The 17904-nt window shown below is 45.5% G+C and overlaps 3 protein-coding genes across 3 annotated transcripts; 1 reads left to right on the forward strand and 2 right to left on the reverse strand.

Moving 5' to 3' along the window:
* The first annotated feature begins 1650 nt into the window (after positions 1 to 1650).
* Positions 1651 to 5805, forward strand: LOC119558204 (serine-rich adhesin for platelets-like). The gene is made up of 2 exons (XM_037871501.1): positions 1651 to 1793; positions 4093 to 5805. Exon 2 carries the CDS (start codon positions 4105 to 4107, stop codon positions 5707 to 5709), a length of 1605 nt encoding a protein of 534 aa, XP_037727429.1. The 5' UTR covers positions 1651 to 1793; positions 4093 to 4104; the 3' UTR covers positions 5710 to 5805.
* A 4595-nt stretch (positions 5806 to 10400) lies between these two features.
* Positions 10401 to 11483, reverse strand: LOC119558205 (27 kDa hemolymph protein). Its single transcript, XM_037871502.1, has one exon. The coding sequence runs from the start codon at positions 11456 to 11458 to the stop codon at positions 10511 to 10513; it is 948 nt and encodes a 315-aa protein (XP_037727430.1). The 5' UTR covers positions 11459 to 11483; the 3' UTR covers positions 10401 to 10510.
* A 5522-nt stretch (positions 11484 to 17005) lies between these two features.
* On the reverse strand, positions 17006 to 17891 carry LOC119558206 (chymotrypsin inhibitor). The gene is made up of 2 exons (XM_037871503.1): positions 17598 to 17891; positions 17006 to 17540 (listed from the first exon to the last, which is right to left on the reverse strand). The coding sequence occupies exons 1-2, from the start codon at positions 17674 to 17676 to the stop codon at positions 17338 to 17340; spliced, it is 282 nt and encodes a 93-aa protein (XP_037727431.1). The 5' UTR covers positions 17677 to 17891; the 3' UTR covers positions 17006 to 17337.
* Positions 17892 to 17904: the final 13 nt, after the last annotated feature.

Consider the following 17904-nt stretch of genomic DNA (forward strand, 5'->3'; position numbering starts at 1 on the left):
ACCGAATACCGGGTAAATCCCCTGCCCGGTGGGAAATTCGATTGGCAGATAAAAATGTTTGCCCCGAGGGGCCAAATAATTACTATGCCCCAGGGTGTGTGCACATTGTTTCGAAGCGCCGGCAGCTGCTTCGCCTGCGGGCATGCACACACTGGTAAACTGGCAAACTGGTAAACTGGATACCTGGTTGGCTGTAGTTGGCGGGAGTTTGCGGAGGACTGGTCAGAGAAAAACGAGGTTTTCGCATATTTTAATTTGAATTTTAATTGCTGCCGTGGTGGATGGATTAACAATGCAATTAGCATTATTCTGAAGAATAATAATGGAAAGGGCCCGGCAAAACTACTGATATTTGAATATTATATGTAACCTTTACACTGTTATCTATAAATACATACAAAGCTATCTACTCAAAACTAAGAAGCAACGCAGAATTTATGGAATTTGGAAGTGCAGTTTTGGTTTCCCATTCTATGAGCCATTGGAAATACGGAAAAATCTAAAATGAAAGTCGGTTGAAATTTTGAGCATCTTTTAAAAGAATAATTTTAATGGATATTTTTAAAATTTTATAAAGGTATCCCGTACCCTTGCCTAAAAGAAAACTTTTGGTTTAGAATATTAGAGCATTTAGCCACAAACTCAGAGGGGTATCCCACTTCAAGGTCGGGAGGAACATTTTGAATCCTTATAAATGACCCTGTTCAAATTTCTTTTTAATCCTTCTATAAATGTTTATTCAATAAGCATAGATCTGGAATTCAGGGAAGTATTCACTTGGCTTTACTTTACAATTACACCGAAAAGGCTTTAAAGTCTTGCATTCGCAAGCGTTACTTAACAAATAAAATTCCCTATTGTTCAGGTCGATTCGTTTTCTCACCGGGCACTGCACTGAGCCAACGGGACCTTTCGTTTTTGGTCAGCTCTTGGACTCCGTCTCCGCCTGCCACGCCCCCTAGCCGCATCCTGCCTCCTCCCGCCTCTCACCTGTCACGCCCCTACGCCCCCGCATCCCCTGGAGCGTGACCACCTCTGACCGGAGCTATTTTTGCATACTTTTGTGCGACGCGCAAACAATTTGCATTTTCCATTTTCCATTTCAGCGTCAAATGAAATGTGCCCGACTGGCCGGGAGTTCCGCTCCACTCCGCTCCGGTCCGGCCCCTCATCCGGATCCCCCCTTTTCCTGGGAGTGGGAGTGGGAGTGGGCGACTCTCGGCCAAAACCAGGAGCTGCACCGATGATTTATTGCACTTTTGACGTTATTGATATTTTATTTGTTTGCGATGAAGTCATTTAGTGCAGGCCGCACGCGAGGAAACTCGAGGGGTTTCCCGGAATTCTTGGCGGGGGTTGGACGGGAGGGGAAGGCGCTCCCTTGCAGGACGATGATTTATACCGACATCGGCGGAGCAAGGAGCCAGTTGGAGGAAGGAAGTTGTTTCGCCTCTCCGACTTATTTATGTTGAGCCTTACAAGGGATTATCCAAAATAAGAATCATGCAGAAAACAGCAGAGGCAGTACTTAAGTTGGATACACAGTATGAATGTTATAGAAAAGTAATTAGAAAACTGTGTATGCTATGAAATCATATCCCAAAACAAGTATATCTGTGTAAAATGTTATATTTCAAGCAGGCTGGGATTTATGATTTCGACTTTTGGATGTGGGTTTAATCATAATAGTTTTGTCGTCCAAAGTAGACTGCATCTTGAAACTACACATATTTACGTACTTTTTAAGCAACCGAAAAAACAAAAACTCCAACAGAACGAGCAAAAAAGTGAAGGTAAGTGAGAGCCTTTATTCTGAATGAATCTAAGCCGGAACTACGAGATTTTTGTGCGCAAAGCCTTCCTGTTTCCATAAACACTTCACACCTTGTGATTGCTGCAAGGGCATTCAACAAATTGTGTTTTATGGAAATATCAACAAAACGTCGATCTAGAAAATGCTTTATATCGAGGAAGTCCAGTCCCAACATAACCCTTTATTCCGTTAAATTCACATCTTGCCAGGTAAACTACGTTATCACAGCACGTCTGTTTTGGACCTGCAATTAACGTCTTGAGCGTGGCGTTGACCATGTGAATGGGGAGGCTCGGGCTCTCAAGGTGACTGGCTCGGGGCGCCTTTTAGAAAATATTTAAATACTTTTCCTGTCGACACCAGGGGAATCCCACCCAACCCCTTACCCCTCACCCCTTACCCCTTTCCCCGCTTCGAGTCTTAACTAACGCATAATTTAACTGAAAGCCGGCTTCAAGTTGGGGCACAAAGAGCTCCAAGGACTCGGAGCCCGAGACCCGGGCCTCTTCTGGTTCTAGAACTGTTAAATGGCAGCAAGGGGTGTGGCAAGGGGCGAAGGGGTTTCAATCCGACACGACTTGAGACAAGTGCCCCACAGTCCCGCCCGCTTTTTTCCCCTTTCTTTCCACTCGCCACTCGCCACTTGCCACTCCCCCTCCCCACTTTCCACTTTCCACTTTCTACTTTCTACTTAGGTGTCGTGCAGCTGCTCTCGAGATATATTCATGCATATATATAAGTAGTGTGTATATGGCATATATATGCAGATCCGAATTGTTTGTGAGTTATTTTCACTGGCAGCTATTTGGCAAATGCCGCACGCAGACGCTCGACACTCGACACTCTCGGTGGAAAAGTGAAAAGGAGAGGGCCTTTTTCGGGGCACTTTCCCGGCCAAGAGCTCGGCACAAATGCATTTTATTATTAAGCCGGCTCTGTCTCTGTTTAGGTTTTCATTTAAATTATATTGCACCCCTCGAAGAGCATTTTTCACCTGGAAAATGGGAAATGGCAAACGGCAGGGTGAAAGGGGCGCGTGACTCCTGATAAAAGGCCATTGCTATTCCGGGAAAATCGGACGACGAGAGCCTTATGCGACCGCAGCTACAGCGAAAAGCAATTAAAGCAAGACAAGCTCTCGGTTAGGCATGGGTTAAAGCCGGTCGCAGGGGGTTAAGCGGGCCGATTCGACCCAGTTTGATTGGCAATTGAGGCGAGTGACAAGTGGCAGAGCGACCGAAAAAGCGAGTGAATGGAAAGTCTTTCAATAAATTCCAGTTTTTGCTATCGCCATCTTTTTTCCGGCCACGCTTTTCCCTTTTTTAGTTTTTGAGAGGTTGGGGTGCTCCTCCTCACTTGACAACAATTTATGAGACCGCCATTGCCATCCAACTAATTGAAAAACTAAGCCTGCCAGTTAAGCCAAACCAAACTTTTCCCTCGAGCTCCCTAACCCGAAAAACACACTACTTTGCAAAGGGGTTGAGGAGGAGAAAGGGTAACGGGCGGAGGAAACTGTGGCACATGCAAACAAAACCCCAAAATGTTGCACTTAATTGCAACTATTGGAAACTTGGTCCTAATCCGACTCCTGCAGCCAAATTGGTTTATTTTCTTGCCAAATTCTTGGGACACGTCCTCAGTTCTGAGGGTTGAGCAAATAAAGCACGAGTCCTGGGGAGGAGTCCCAAGGTTCCTGGCCACACACACACTAACAGTCGTCCCGAACCAGCAGTCGCAACATTTCTGCAAACTTATGCATATCATGCAACTTTGTTTTGGTCCTTGCGCTTTAGGCTCACCCACCTCGCCAACGCCCGATTCGGAAAAATAGTGCTTTACTGATTGAGCAATTATGAAAATTGACATTCTATCGGCTCATGATTCGGTTTAGTAGAAGCCGATTACATAATACCCAGTCAAATCGGGCTTTGAAAGCCTCTGTAATCATAATAGCACCCTCTTTTGCCCCATCCCTAGTAATCTCTGATTGGCTTTAATTGACTTCTTTGTTTGGTTCCTAAATAAGAGTCCCACACTTTATATTCTTGAATTTTTTATGGAATCAGATAGGGTACATTGCAGATGAGTGATATGTAACCAATTATCACGTGAGTAATATTTTCCATAGTTACTTATTAAGTACTGGATAAAATGCTTTGATAACTTGCCCATGGTTGATAATTTTTGAACACGCTGCATATGCGTGATATATTACTTATGACTTTTTTTGAATATTTCTTTATGCCTAACCAGTTGGTATTCCTTTTCATTCCTAGACTTTTACAACAATGACACAACGCGGAAAATTTACCATGGATCGCTTTTATCTAAAACAAGGTGACAGCGAAAAAATTTCAATTTGTTTCGATACATCGCAAAATCCCGCCTTCAAAGGATCCGCAGACCCCTGCTCCCAGAATTCCCTCTCCCAAAAGAACCCAGCGGAATGTTTGCCGAAAAAAGTATATAAGCTGAAGGGGAAACCCAGTTCCCCAGGCCAAAAAATATTGGAAGCCGGCAAGAAAAACAAAGACTTCGCATCCGTAAAGCCTGACAAGTCTGACAAACATTCTTTATCCATGAATTTCCCCAGTCAGAAGGAAAAACCATCCATCAACCCATTCGCCGGGTGGTTCGGGTACAGTGATCAGTCTGGAGATGCAGTCTCCCAGCAATCTCTCTTCCACAGGATCTTCTCGAGCTCCGGCTCCCAGGCCGCAAGTCCAGAGCCAAGTTCAAAATCTTCCAGCCAGGTGGTCAACCGGATTGGTGGGGAGTCGAAAAGTGGTTCTCAGTTCCGAAAAAATAACCTCTTTTCCAAAAAACAAAGGCGCTTATCCAAAAAGGACTCTTCTCAATCTGAAACTTCGAATGATAAGCAGCCTAATCATTCTAGACAATGTGGCTCATCCAAAGCTACTCACTTCGAATTCGTTAGGCCGTCGAGAGGGCATATTTTCTCGTCCTCCAAAAGTGGCTCATCCATGCCAAGAACTTCTACATCTTCGCAATCCGATAAAAGTAACTCATTTTCGGAAAAAACTTCTCAATCCGGAAAATGCCCTTATTGCAACAAGGACGCTTTTCCGTCCGGAATTTGCAAGTCAAATCCAGAACACATTTTTTTGAGACTAACAGACCTTATTTCAGGAAAATTGCGCGTCGTCAAAGAGCCAACAGTTTCACTTGACAATGGTCACTCATTCAACGAGGAAAGTTTACCATCCGAAACCGAGAGATCCGATTGTTCCGAAATATCCACCTTAACCATAGTGCCAAGTTCCCCAACCAAGGAGTATAACTCAGCAGGGGAAAGTACTTCTGAGTCCGAAATAACTCTGAGGAATGAAACCTCAGCGAGATCGAGCAGCAAGTCGTCAGAAAGGGAAAGAACTTCTGACTCCGAAAAAACTCTGAGGAATGAAACATCAGCAAGATCGCTCAGCAAATCGCCAAAGGGGCTCTACTCTGCAATGGAAAACACTGCCGAGTCCGAAAAAACTCTAAAGGACGAATCCTCAGCTAGATCGCACTGCAAGTCGTCAGCAAGTAAAAATACTTCGGAGTCCGAAAAAACTCTGAGGAACCAAACCTCGGCAAGATCGCATAGTAAATCGTCTAAGGAGCTTACTTCTGAGTCCGAAAACGCTCTAAGGAACGAAACCCCAACAAGATCGCGCAGCAAATCGTCAAATAGGGTTTACTCCGAAAGCAAGGACCACGTGGATCTGAACGACCTTCTGGACGAGTCTGAGAACACTCGGTTCTACCGGCAAATGGTGGGCCTCTACTTCACCGCCGAGACGCTTCTCAAGGAGTTCACCAAACGCAAAGCCGTCGAGTTTAAAGAGCGCCGCGATAGGAGATTTCCCGACCTTACCAAAAAGAGGTAGATATATGGGGACACTGGTCTCTCCCTTTCGATTATTTGACAGTTTGTCGCAATTAATAAAGTTTGTCGCGTCGAATGGTGGAGGGCAAAAAATGTACAGTGCTCAGCTAGAAAAAATTCATGTAAGCAAAATTCAAATGTGGTACAGACTATGACATACCCACTGCTGCGATTTATATGGTACAGGATTTATTAAATAATTTTCGGCTTCTCAGTTGGCTGTTTTTAATTGTGTGGGTTTCGTGGAGGAAGTTCCAGGGGAGTATCAAGGGTTACCTTATCCCAGGGCATTCCATCACACACCACACACACCCTGGAAACAGGAGGTACGGAAATACCAGTCTGTTTACAGTTTTCGCAATTTAAACGAAAATCGCTGACGCAGCGTGTGTGACAGCCCAGCCGCAGACCCCCGCTGCCCCCTGCGGACGTCGAGTGTCTTTGCATAATTTTTAGACAACCGCACAAGGGTGACTTTAATGTCATCAGCGGTTTTGTCCGCTCTTCCTGCCCCAACCCTCCCACTCCCGCTGACTCCCACTCCCCAACGACTTCCGACAGCTGTCAGCGGATTTAATGTGCAGTTTTAATCAAATTTACATCGGGCTAGTTAGGCGACGAGCAGGACGAGCGCTGCGCATTGACTTGTCCCGCGTTGTTTGCGATTTAACCACTTTCCCACCTCCCCAAATATACCGCAGTTTGAGCAAACTTAAATGTTCACTGGATCTTCCTCTTTGGAATTACACCTACACAACTTCTAATCAATTTTTAGTTATATGCAAACTATAGAAGCATTGTCCTGCAGAGCTTACGTATCTGAAAGTAAGCAATAAAATAAAATATCTTGGTTTTCTACCGTATCCCTTTGTTCTTGATTCCCTGAAAAAATCATGGGATCACCGGTCGGTACTTAAAAGCATTTCGGATCGATTTTACGAGATAAAAAGGCATATAAATTACCCAGCTTTGTTGAAGGTGAAAAGTGAGTGAGCTTTTCCTACGAAGTATTTTCCAAATGAATTTACGGTAAATTTGCTGTTTTGTTGCCTGCAACTTGGGCAATTAAAAGCGCATTTGGTCGATTTTTAGGGAGAAGGGTGAGGCGTGAGAGGGGTGGAGAAAGTGGGAAAAGAAGCAGAAAGGTAAGAAAAAAGGGAGTGCAAAGTGCATTGGTTACGATGCCACTAACACTTCAGACTTTGTGGCGCGCAGAGACTTGGCAATTTCTCCATCTTTTCTCTTTCCCCCACTTTCCCTCGTGTGAGAAGAGGTGTTTGGAGCAAAGTTTTCGTCGACATCTTAATTTCTCACTTGTAAATTGAGATGCGCCAGCAACCGCAAATTAGACCCCAAAGTATACGTACTTGTGGATGCCAAATATTCCCCGGAGTTCTGCTGCGGTTCCCCCCGCTTTCTCCATTCTCCATTCTGCTTTCTCCACCCCTCTCCGCACACAACCCTAGCCACACGCACACGCATTGCCACACAGACATTCATGCGTAAAACCAACATGAACACACACTAACGAAGGGGGAAAGGTGAAAGTCAAGGGGACGGGAGACAAGGCGCACTTGGGAGCGTTGCAAACTTGGAGAGGAGAGCCCGAAGCGGTGGGGCGGGGTGGAAAGGGTCCAAAGAGGCGCCACAGAGGGGGTTAAACTTACTGGCAAACAGCCCCTTGGCGAATCTGATGAAAGTGCGTGGGAATGTGGCAGGAGAAGGGCGGGGAATTGTCGGGTTCGATAGATTCCTTTATCGACTCATTCGCATGGCAACAGTTTGCCAAATTGAATTCGAAATTAATTAGCCAAAGTATGAGCAGGTGTGGGTGTTACCTCAACTACACCCGATGACATACGCCATGAAGTTAAGTTCACTACACCTGGAGAAAAGGACCTCTATCACTGTGAGCCATCTCAATCGGGATTGCAGTTGCATTTATCGATCGAGCTCTTATGTTGAAGCTTCCATTAGCCCAAATACAGTGGAGCCTCTGCATAGGCGTATGAATGCTTAGCCCCCTGTTGCCCCCCTTCTGAGCTCTTTGGAGCCCTCAGTTATCCCCTAAACAAAGATGCATTCAATCTGTAGGCTGCTGCATTTGCTGCAATTTCCCCATGGGCCCCATGTCTGCGCTTTCACTGCAGCCCTTTCAAATCTCCGCCACCCCCCACTTTCTCCACACCCTTTCTCCGGTCACCTCCCGATTCGGCGCGCTTTTCACACCGCACCACGTAGCCAAACATTTGCAAATGAGCGTTGAAGCGTGGGACACCAACAGCCGCAGACGCCTCAGGTGAAAACTCCACCTGTCGCCCGCCTTTCCCTGCTTTTCCACTCCCCAGGGAAGGGGTTGGGAAGGCGTTGGGAAGGGGTTGGCAATGGGTGGGTGGGGGAAACGCGTGCACAATTAGAGATAGTTGCGGCAAGGGCTGTGGCAGCTTTTCCGGGACCGAAATTGGAATATTTAATTAAATTTGACAAAGTGCAGCCACTTGTCATTCTTTTCTTTGAATTTGATGCGAAAAGCTAGAAATTTTCCAAGAATTTACATGGAGAAAAGTGGGTAACTTTTAAAGCAACAGCACGAAACAACACGAAACATCTTAGGCAACTATGGCACCTTAAGTTTTTAACTTTTGGCTACAGTGTACAATAAACAACACGAAGCATTTCTTCGACATTACGCACTTTTGCAATATAATGATCTTAGGATGATATATTCCTCAAATCTAAAGCGTGTTTAATAAAACAACGGTTCTAGGGATTTCCCACTTGGTCAACCACTCGACACCCCTCCGAACTTATCCCAAAAAGGGGGTTCAATAATTTGGCCAATGACGTGCAATTATTTGCCAGCCAACTTTGCAGAGCCCTTAACCCCTGGTCAACCCGAGACTCCTCCCTTTTTTGGCAATAGTTCGCGTGGCACGTACAAAGTTTGTCTGCTCCTTGCGAATCCCCGAATGTGAGAAATGCCGGAGGAGTGCAAAACGGCAGCGGGGAAGTCGCGAATGATTCATGGCCGTTGCAATTTAGCTGCCAACTTGCGAAAAGTACCGGAAACGCATTCATTTTCCGCATTTTTCACATCAATAATGGACTGCGAAGGGGCGGAAGCGGGACGAGGGGGGCATGGTCGCAACTTGGACTTGGAAAGCTGCAGTCCTAATTAAGTTTGCAACATTTATGACTGGTTGGCCAAAGACTTTCGACGGGCTAACTAGTCAAAGTTAACGGCATTCGCCGTGGCAACGGGTTAAGTGTTAGTTTTGCCCCGGGCAGGATTTAATGGTATGTGTGTTATAAGGAATTTCAGGTACATTTCATAATGTCCCCTGACGGCATACGACCAGTGTTTGGTTTGAATTATTTCCAGCACTTTTGGGGGATTTCCCAAAAAGGCAGAGAAGGCAGAGCCCACTAAGACCCCGTCCATTTCATTTCACGCTTCAACTACCATCAAAATGGCCTCCAAAAGAAGCAAGGACGAATGCCGGGGATGAGCTCCTTGTTTTCCAGTATTTCTACGATTTTTCCCCAGCCCCAAGTTGCACTCGTCTGTGAAATGATGACAGTTGCGGTTTCATTTTTTCGCTGTCCGTTGACCGGACTTTTTTAAATTCGAGCCAGAGGAAGGCCGTAGCCAATTTACAGATGTAGTACGGTCAACATTATTTTTTGTTTTCCACAGGGTTTCAATTTGTCAAGAACCCGTTTCGTTATGAACAATAAGAAATCTGTTAAATCATTATCCTATGGATAAGAACCATAAATACTCTTTAGATTTAGGAATCGAGGGTATCTTGAAGTTTTTACTCGGTATCCCTGGAAACCGGTGATTCATTTCAGTCGCTCTTGATGTACGAGGCTGACCAGGCCAGTTCTCAAAGGGCAGGCAAAGGTCTAAGAAGACGGCGGCTTCGGGTGGCAAATCAATTTGCTTATCTCGTCGCCACGCTCTCCACTGAGCTCGGCCACTGCAGCTGTCGCACCCTCCATTCTCCGGCTGAGTTCCCATTTCTCCCAGCTTCTCGCCTTTTCTCCGGCTGCTCCAGCTCCTCCTCCTCCTTCAATCCCTTTGTCTTTGTCTCCGGCGATAAGGGAAGCGTTCGAGTGACCCTTCAGCCGGCGCTGCTTTAGCTTCTGCTCCGGACTCGGATTGTGTTGCCCTCTGTATTCCACAGCTTCGGTTGCTATAGCTTTGGCTTCTGCTTCTGTAGCTGCTGCTGTCCGATAAGCGCAATATGGTGCGACTGCACTGAGAGAAAAGCGTGCTAGCTCAAACTTAAGTCTGTCTGTCTGTATTAAGTCAAATCACATTCGTGGCTCTACCAGATAGGTGGAACCATCAAAATTATAAGATACAACGTGGGGGGGATTCGGTATTTTAAATATGTGAACCGGACCTTTATCCGTTTGGTTTGCAACTAGAAAAGGACCTAGTCAATATTTATATATCATCTTTTCCAATCGAACAATCAACAACATCAAACTCGAGTAAAATAGCTAAAGCCGGAACAGACCTGATAAATTTTCTTCGGGATTACGTGTCCCCTTGCTTTCACAGTGCACCCGGGCGACCCCAGACCGCGTTCATATTTCAGGCTTGTGTTTATGCAGCTTAACACTTTGGGCCCCCGCCGCCTTAACCCGCCTCCAGTTACCCGGAGTTGAAAAGGGAATCCGTTAAGCGGCTTACGCCGGGCGGCAGTCCGTCCGTGGCAGAGACTCCGCTCCCGACTTTGCAAAGTTTATTAAACATAATTATAAAATATCAAAAAAATGGAAGCGAGGGACTAGGCCAGCCGGGCGAGCAGAGTGGCCATTAGCAGGCTCGCGGAGGTCCAGGTGAGATGCAGGGAGGCGGAGGATCCGCCGGTCAGGGGCAGGGCCTGCCTCTGTTGCCGCTTGGCCCGGTCGATGTGGGGCTGGCAGGAGGACTCCCGCCGCACGTAGCGGAACATGGACTCCACGATGTTGCTGGGCGTGATCGTCGCGCACTTCTCCAGCAGCTCCACCGTGCAGGTCTCGAAGGCGTAGAGGTCGACGCACTCCTTGGGGCCCAGCACCAGCTGGGGCAGGTTCCACTCGGGACTCAGGTCCTTGGGCAGGTAGCCCGCGAAGGAGGAGTTCAGGCACTTGGCGATGCCGTCGCGACTGCCCTGCAGGCACTCGGGCCCCTGCTCCGCGATGAAGAGGGCGATCTGGTCGCCGTTCTTGTAGCAGATGAACTCCAGCAGCTTGTCCCCGATCCGCTGCATCACCGCGTTGTGGGCCTTCTCGTCCGGCGTCAGGCAGGGCAGGAGCGCCTCGTTGAAGTTCTTCAGACAGGTCTTGGCCTGCGGCATGCGCAGGCAGTACTTCTCGAAGACCACGTCCAGGTCGCCCTTGGGACTGGCCTCCGCGATCTCGGCCTGGATCTCGGTCATGTTGGCCAGGCCGGAGAGGCACTCCCCGAGGGCCATGGCCGCATCCTGGACGGACTGGCTCAGGGCAGAGGCGTTCACCGATCCCTTGGGCAGGTGGTCGTTGGCCTTCTGGCACTTCGACTGCAGCAACTTCTTGAAGTCGTCAAAGGTGACGGTGGTGTTCTGCAGGCCCGGCGGCAGGTAGTTGGACCGCAGCTGGTCCACATCCACGTTCTCGAGGAGCGAGGGGTCCAGGGAAGCAGGCAAGTCCACGGACCCGCAGACGAGGTGCACCGCCAGGAGCAGCAACAGCGGACAAAGCGACCAGTTCGACATTCTCGCAGCGACTGGCTGGAAAGTGCAGAGAGCTGGAACTCGAAGCCGGGGGTTTCTTATCGCTGGGGTGGGGGTACCCAACCCCATTATCTCCGATTCACAGGGGCGACGGAGGGGTCAATGTCTGAGATTACGGCCGCCCACTTCGTGTTTTGGTAATCAGCCGGGGTAAACAGCCGTCGAAACAGTACTCCGTATTCTACTTTTATAGGTACACATACTAATAATAGTAAAAAGGCGCTTTCAGAATAATATTATATATATTAATATATAATAATATAATATATATATTTTCCAATGGCAATCCGTTTGACCTTTTCACATTTAACAATCTCAAAAGTGCTTTAATAGCCTTTTTAACTATGTTCATGGTGTTTTATAACGCTGTATAGTGTTATTGCTGAAATCAGTGCGCATTTTCTTCAAGTGTATTTTTGGTTAATTATTTGCTCTTCAATTCTGGTCAAAATCGGTTTTAATAGCGACTATCGCTCGATTAAAGGCGGTGACTACTGAAAACACCAATACACGTATTAAATATGCATATATACACTGATGCTAATCCTACATCGCCGCTGGCATTTGAATTTGCAATCTAAATTGGGTCATTGATAATTACTTGAAGCTTAGGGAAATGATGGGGATGTAATCATTGGAGAGCATCGACAATTAGGAAATATTTTGGCTCTTATCAAGGGAGTTATAAACAGACTATCACGGGGATTATTGGGAGGCATAAGAATCACAAGACTTTTCCAGTTTTATTCAACATAAAAGTGAGTGAGATCGATGCCGTGTAATATAATCACGCTGATAACTATCTGACACTCGTTGGCAAGGCGATAAGCCCAATCGCTGTTTTCCGGTCCCGACAGATTATGGTCAACTCATGTTGTATAAACCAAATCAGATGAATATACATATGTAAAGTCAACTGGTGGTGGTTTCCGCGTTTTGAGAAAAAGTTAGGGGTCTGCTTCTGATATTTAAGGCATTCAGTAGCTTGTACCTTGAATATAACATTAGTTTTAATAGTTCTCCGTAAAACAAGCATTATAAAAAATATTTATAGTGTTAATATATCAATCTGCCTTTTAGTAACCACTGTTTCAACCACTGATTCACTGATCCACTGATTACACTGATTCGAGTCCCAATAAATATCGTACGTATAAATGAAAATAAAATGGGATTTAAAATATTTGTTTTATACAGAACCCCATCGTATGTTCAAACCACTACACCGCTACTATGGTGGCCAGAAAAATAGCAACACTTGCAACACGCCCGGCCAAAAAACAACGTCAGCAGCTGAAAATACGAGAAGCGAGCAAGAAAGTAACAATTTATCTTCGTTTGTTGCGGAAGTTGCAAGTGCAATAAACAACATCGGAAAGGGGGCGGCCGGCGAAAGGGGCGTGGCGAGCATAGGGTGCCTGGCACAGAAAATTTTCGGTTAAAAATAATACCGAAAATTGCAGCTAACGGAGGAAAAGTGGGCAAAAAGCGAAATGGGAGGGGGGGATTCAGTGCAAATTGAAATGAAGCGCGTGGCAGGGATTCCTAAAAAATGAGCACAATTAATTGTTACCCTTTGCTCTGCTTGTGGGCGTGGCAAAGGGCGCCACTTGGGTGGGCGGCACGGGGGCGTGGCAGCATTAGTTGGCTGCAATTAGCTGGCATTTCTGCATTCCAAGGTAAAGTAGTCGCAATGCGAACGGATGTTTCTCAGTTCCTTCGGGATAATTAATGCAACATTATCCTTGGTCTTTTCAAGTGTGCTGCTAATTAAACATTTCGGTCTCCTGGAAATTCAAGCTATCTTAGTTAATCATTTTAGACTATAATAAAGCTGGCCAAGTCGTTTGATTTGTAATAAATGGCTTTAAAAGCAAACTATTCCCAAGGACACTTGTGGCATTTTCCGTTTGGTCGATATGTATGGATGAACAGATGAGAAAATGGGCGAAAAGTGGGTGGCAAAGTGGGCGGCAAGCTGCAGCGGATGTTTGGCGACCGCCTAATTGCAGCTGCCAATAAGCGGACGGGGTCAAAGGGCGGGGCAAAGGATCAAGCGGAGGCCATTTGCCAATTGCTTTGCCAACGTTTCCGTTTCCGCTTGCTGTTCGCCCGCTCATGTGTGTGTGTGTGATGCGTTGGCCAATGACATAATTAGCTTGAGGATGCTAATGAAGATATTATATTGCAGTGCGCACAAACTCGAACATATGGGCATTTCCACATTGCCAGGACATTCGTACTCATCAAAGCGAAAAAGAGAAGTTATAACGGCTTTGATTTTGAATGAGCCAGCGCACGTAACTTAGTAACCTTTCCTGGCTTTTGAAATAGCTTGGGGACCATATAATATGGGTATGTGTTTAAATGAACATTCAAGCTGGTTGCCGGTGAACCTCTTGATGGAAATGCTGAAATGCAAAACATATATTGTTTTAACTAGTGCACAAATGCACCCATGTGTGTGCTCGCCTTGATGCAAATAATTCATTTCATAATCAAGCGAGCCCAGCCCAGCGAATTGAGGCCCCTCTGCGAATCCTTGAACCCCCGCCCTGGTCCCCCTGTCCCGGAAATTAGAGGCCCTGAGTCAGGATATACGCGGTGAGAGTGTGAGCCTCTGGGGTGCCCTTTGACCCGGACTACAAGTAATAGGGCTTTAGCAGGGAATAATTACAGGAGCCTCTGTCATATTGGGTGGCAATCGAATTCCAAACTATTATCTAGGTCTGTTGGCCAATTAATTAATTCAGCAAAGCTGGCATTACTTGTTTCCGCTCAGTAGTTGAGTTTAAACTAGGCAATTTAAAGAATTTGTCTGACACCAAAAACAAACCGAGTTTTGTTGAAACATTTAAATCGGTCAAGTTTCTTAACCAAATCTGTGTGTAGATCCATTAACTTCCAAGTTTCAGACGACTCTCAACACTCCAGCACTCTTTTTCGAACTCGCTGTTCAGCTGCCATGGGATACACTAAATCGAGTCCAAACCGCAAATACAAATGAGAGATGCAGCGAATTTTCGGTTTATCGGCAACGAGTCACAACTTCGGGGCCTTGGGAGGGGTTATATTGTATCCAGAGCCCCCTTTTTAGGCCCCCTTCACCACTTTTTGGGAAAGTGCTCCGAAGGAGACAAGCAACAAAACAGTGGCGAAAGAAATGCAATAAATAAAACAAACCGCAAACAAAACTTTTATCAGCCGCAGCATCCGAAAAGGGCAACAAAGTATAATACCATTCGGGCTACAAAGAAGGGGTTTCAGAATGGACATTCCTCGGAGTGGGAATCAATGATAGACGAGAGTGCGTGCTATTGAGGGCACGTCATACACCTACATATACTTAAATTATAAATCGGGAAGGCAATTGAAATTGCCATTTATTTGAAAATTTAAATATTTTTGCAACCCTTGATCTATAAATCCAGATTGTAGCTAGGTATCTCTAGCAAAAGGAAAACGATCCTGTACTTTGGGTATGCTTTATAACCCACAGGTATAGGAGATTAGCTGCTTCTCAGTGATGGATAAATCCGTTAAACCTACGCATAAGTCAATAAATAATGTTTAAAAGGGTATTTTTACTCTCTTTGTTGGTTATGCGAATTGGTTGACTGGCGCTTAGATAAAGTCAAATTATTCGTGCTCTGTTTGCCGTGTGTTTGTTTTCCCTTTCTGGTGTTTGTTTGTTGGTCTGCCCGTCCCGACTTCCTGGGTCTCTGAATGGGCAAAAAAGAAAGAGTTTCCCCTTTCTTTTTTCGCACGCACACTTCAGTTCACTTCCCCGCCCCCAGCCTCTCAAACACTCGAAGATTGACTGACAGTCGTTGTGTTATTCTTGCTGCTGCTGATATCCTGCCACAGGAGTCGAAAAAGGGAATGCGAGGTAGGTTACATGTATCCATTCATACACCCGTCGCGTGTGTCGATGATTTTTCGCCAAACTTTTCACTTTGATTTCGTTTGAATTTCCGCAGGTCCGCACAGCGGGCGCTTTTCTTTTTTTTCCCCTATGCGGAATTCAATGAATTTGAGGAATACTTCTCAGCGTCTTTGACAAACAAATGGGGCGGTGGGCGGTGGGGCGGAGGAACCCACACACATGTTTGCATTGCAAATCCAAAAACCAAACGAGCGCTTTTTCAGCTTTTTTGATACCCCAAAAATTCAGCCTACTTAAGTCCATCAGAACTGTGGATGATGAATAGAAAAATAAGAGTTTAAAATGGAATAGGCCTTAAATGTTGGGAAGTTTTTCGAAATCTCAGAAAATTGTACTAAAATAGCGAAATTCCACCAAACCTATCTACTGTCAAAACTAAACTAACTTTGTTTGATATTGAAAGCTAGATCGAACTTAAATAATCTCCAATAAATGTACCATGAATACAAAAACTTAGTTAAGTTATTGAATGTATCAATCAATACCGTAAGCAAAAGCACTATTCCTTCTATTTCAAAGGACTTTTCAGAGTTAGTAAAAATGGGAAAAAATAGAATTTTCCATTATTCAATGCGCGGAAGTAGTAAAAATTTAACGATATGTTAATATCAAGTTTATGCTGACATTTTTGAACCGTTTACGGGGCAACTAGAAGTCTAGAGAGGTGTTTTCTTTTCTTTCACCGCACGCGGTCGCTAAAATTGCACGGTGAATAGAGTGGGAAGGTTCGAGGAGGCGGGAAAGTGGGCGGCAGACTCAAATGTTTGCTCATGTAAATCGAGCAGCCCTCCCGCTCACTCCCGCTCACTCCCGCCAGGCACCCATCGCCCCATCCCGCTTCCTCTTGGGGAGTTTATTAAGGTTTGGTTTGGGCGCTTGCCAACATTTTCGACTCGATGACGGCAAACATTTACATTTACATTTTGCATTCAGCTTGTTGTCATCGGTCGCCGATTCCGCTACGCGGCTTAGGTAACGGGATTTAAGAGTCCTGCTCCTTGATATCCCTAAAACCCCTTTTCCTCTTTTCCACTTCACTACGATTTTCCCACTCCAATCTCGGCTTTAAGCTCTCATTCTCCACTAACACGTGGTTTCTTATTTGTCATTATGTATAATTCTTGAAATATGATATGATTACTCACCTATGCTATTGTTGTACCATGTACCATTCCATTCTTCTTCTACTTTTAGTTTTCATGTTCTCCTCAAAATCATGACAAGACTTCATTAAGGCTTCGAAATATCATCGTTTTGATTGGAAACTTCCGAGGTAGAGCCCCAACTGTATTATCGCCTTGTCACAGTATTATCACTTTCATGGCTACATTTTAAGAAATATCACATTTTTAATGTGTATACCCGGAAGTGCGGTTATCATACACTTACAACTTTTTGTTTTTTCCCAGCTTTTAGAACATGAAAAACAGTACCCATTCATATACACATATGTACATGTACCATCTTAATTACCGCCGTCTTCTGTTTTCTTACACCTGAAATCGTAGGTGGTAAGCTTTCTTAGCAGAGACAACAATAACATTGAGCTTACCGTCTTTTCACCTAGTCGATAAAGCTTGCTCTCTTGATTATTCTTGACATTCAAGCTTAAACTTTGATCATAAAAGCTTATGGAATAGTACAATAAAATTATTAAACGATAAATCAGAACAGTAAATGTAAGAAAACGAAATATTAAAAACACCTGTGGAGATTCCAGCTTGAACTCTTATCTAGATTCCAAAATGCAAAACCAGATGCCGCGTTTATTCCGATTCATTAGTTCAAGTCACGCTGCGGCCCAATTATCATTATCACTGCCATAAACAATGCCGCGATCTTCCCATTGAGTTCCATTGTCTTTCAATTTCCAGTGTTTGAGTTGTTTTTAATTAGCTGTTTCTCGATACCCGATCTACTTTCCGTAACCGCCTTTGTTGCACTTGTCGAGGGGAATGCACCTGCCCCCGGCGTTCCTGGCGAATCCCTTGTTGCAGTAGCATCCATCGGGACACCGGATGTGGTTGATTAGGCAGGGTTTTCCCAGCGTAGCACATTCCGTCTGGCAGCTGGGACCGCAGGCCAGGAAGGTCTCGTTTTCCGGGCATTCTCGGGGCGCTGGAGACGTCAACACATATTAAAAGGGGTGGGTTGCCAAATGGTGGGTGCACTTACTTATGAGAACCTGCGCTGTGGCCGTGAGCATCAGGCAGCAGCAGCTGATCAGCACTAGATAGTTCGAGGGGAGCCACATCGTCGAAACCTGTCGAGCATCCACAGCAAACTAAGCCGATGAGCTCACTTCCACCGGCTTTTATTCCAACTACGCAGGCAGGGTACATTGTGATTCCGGCCAACGTTTAGATCGCGAGAACTTATGGATTATTTTGATGGCTATCAGGGCATCCGCTAGTCGACTCAGAAAACGAAGACCTTATGGGGGATGCACTACCCAGTAGTATTCCCCGCTTGATTGGGGTAA

The sequence above is a fragment of the Drosophila subpulchrella genome, chromosome X (assembly GCF_014743375.2).
Source record: "Drosophila subpulchrella strain 33 F10 #4 breed RU33 chromosome X, RU_Dsub_v1.1 Primary Assembly, whole genome shotgun sequence".
In the NCBI taxonomy this organism is placed as follows: Eukaryota; Metazoa; Arthropoda; class Insecta; order Diptera; family Drosophilidae; genus Drosophila; species Drosophila subpulchrella.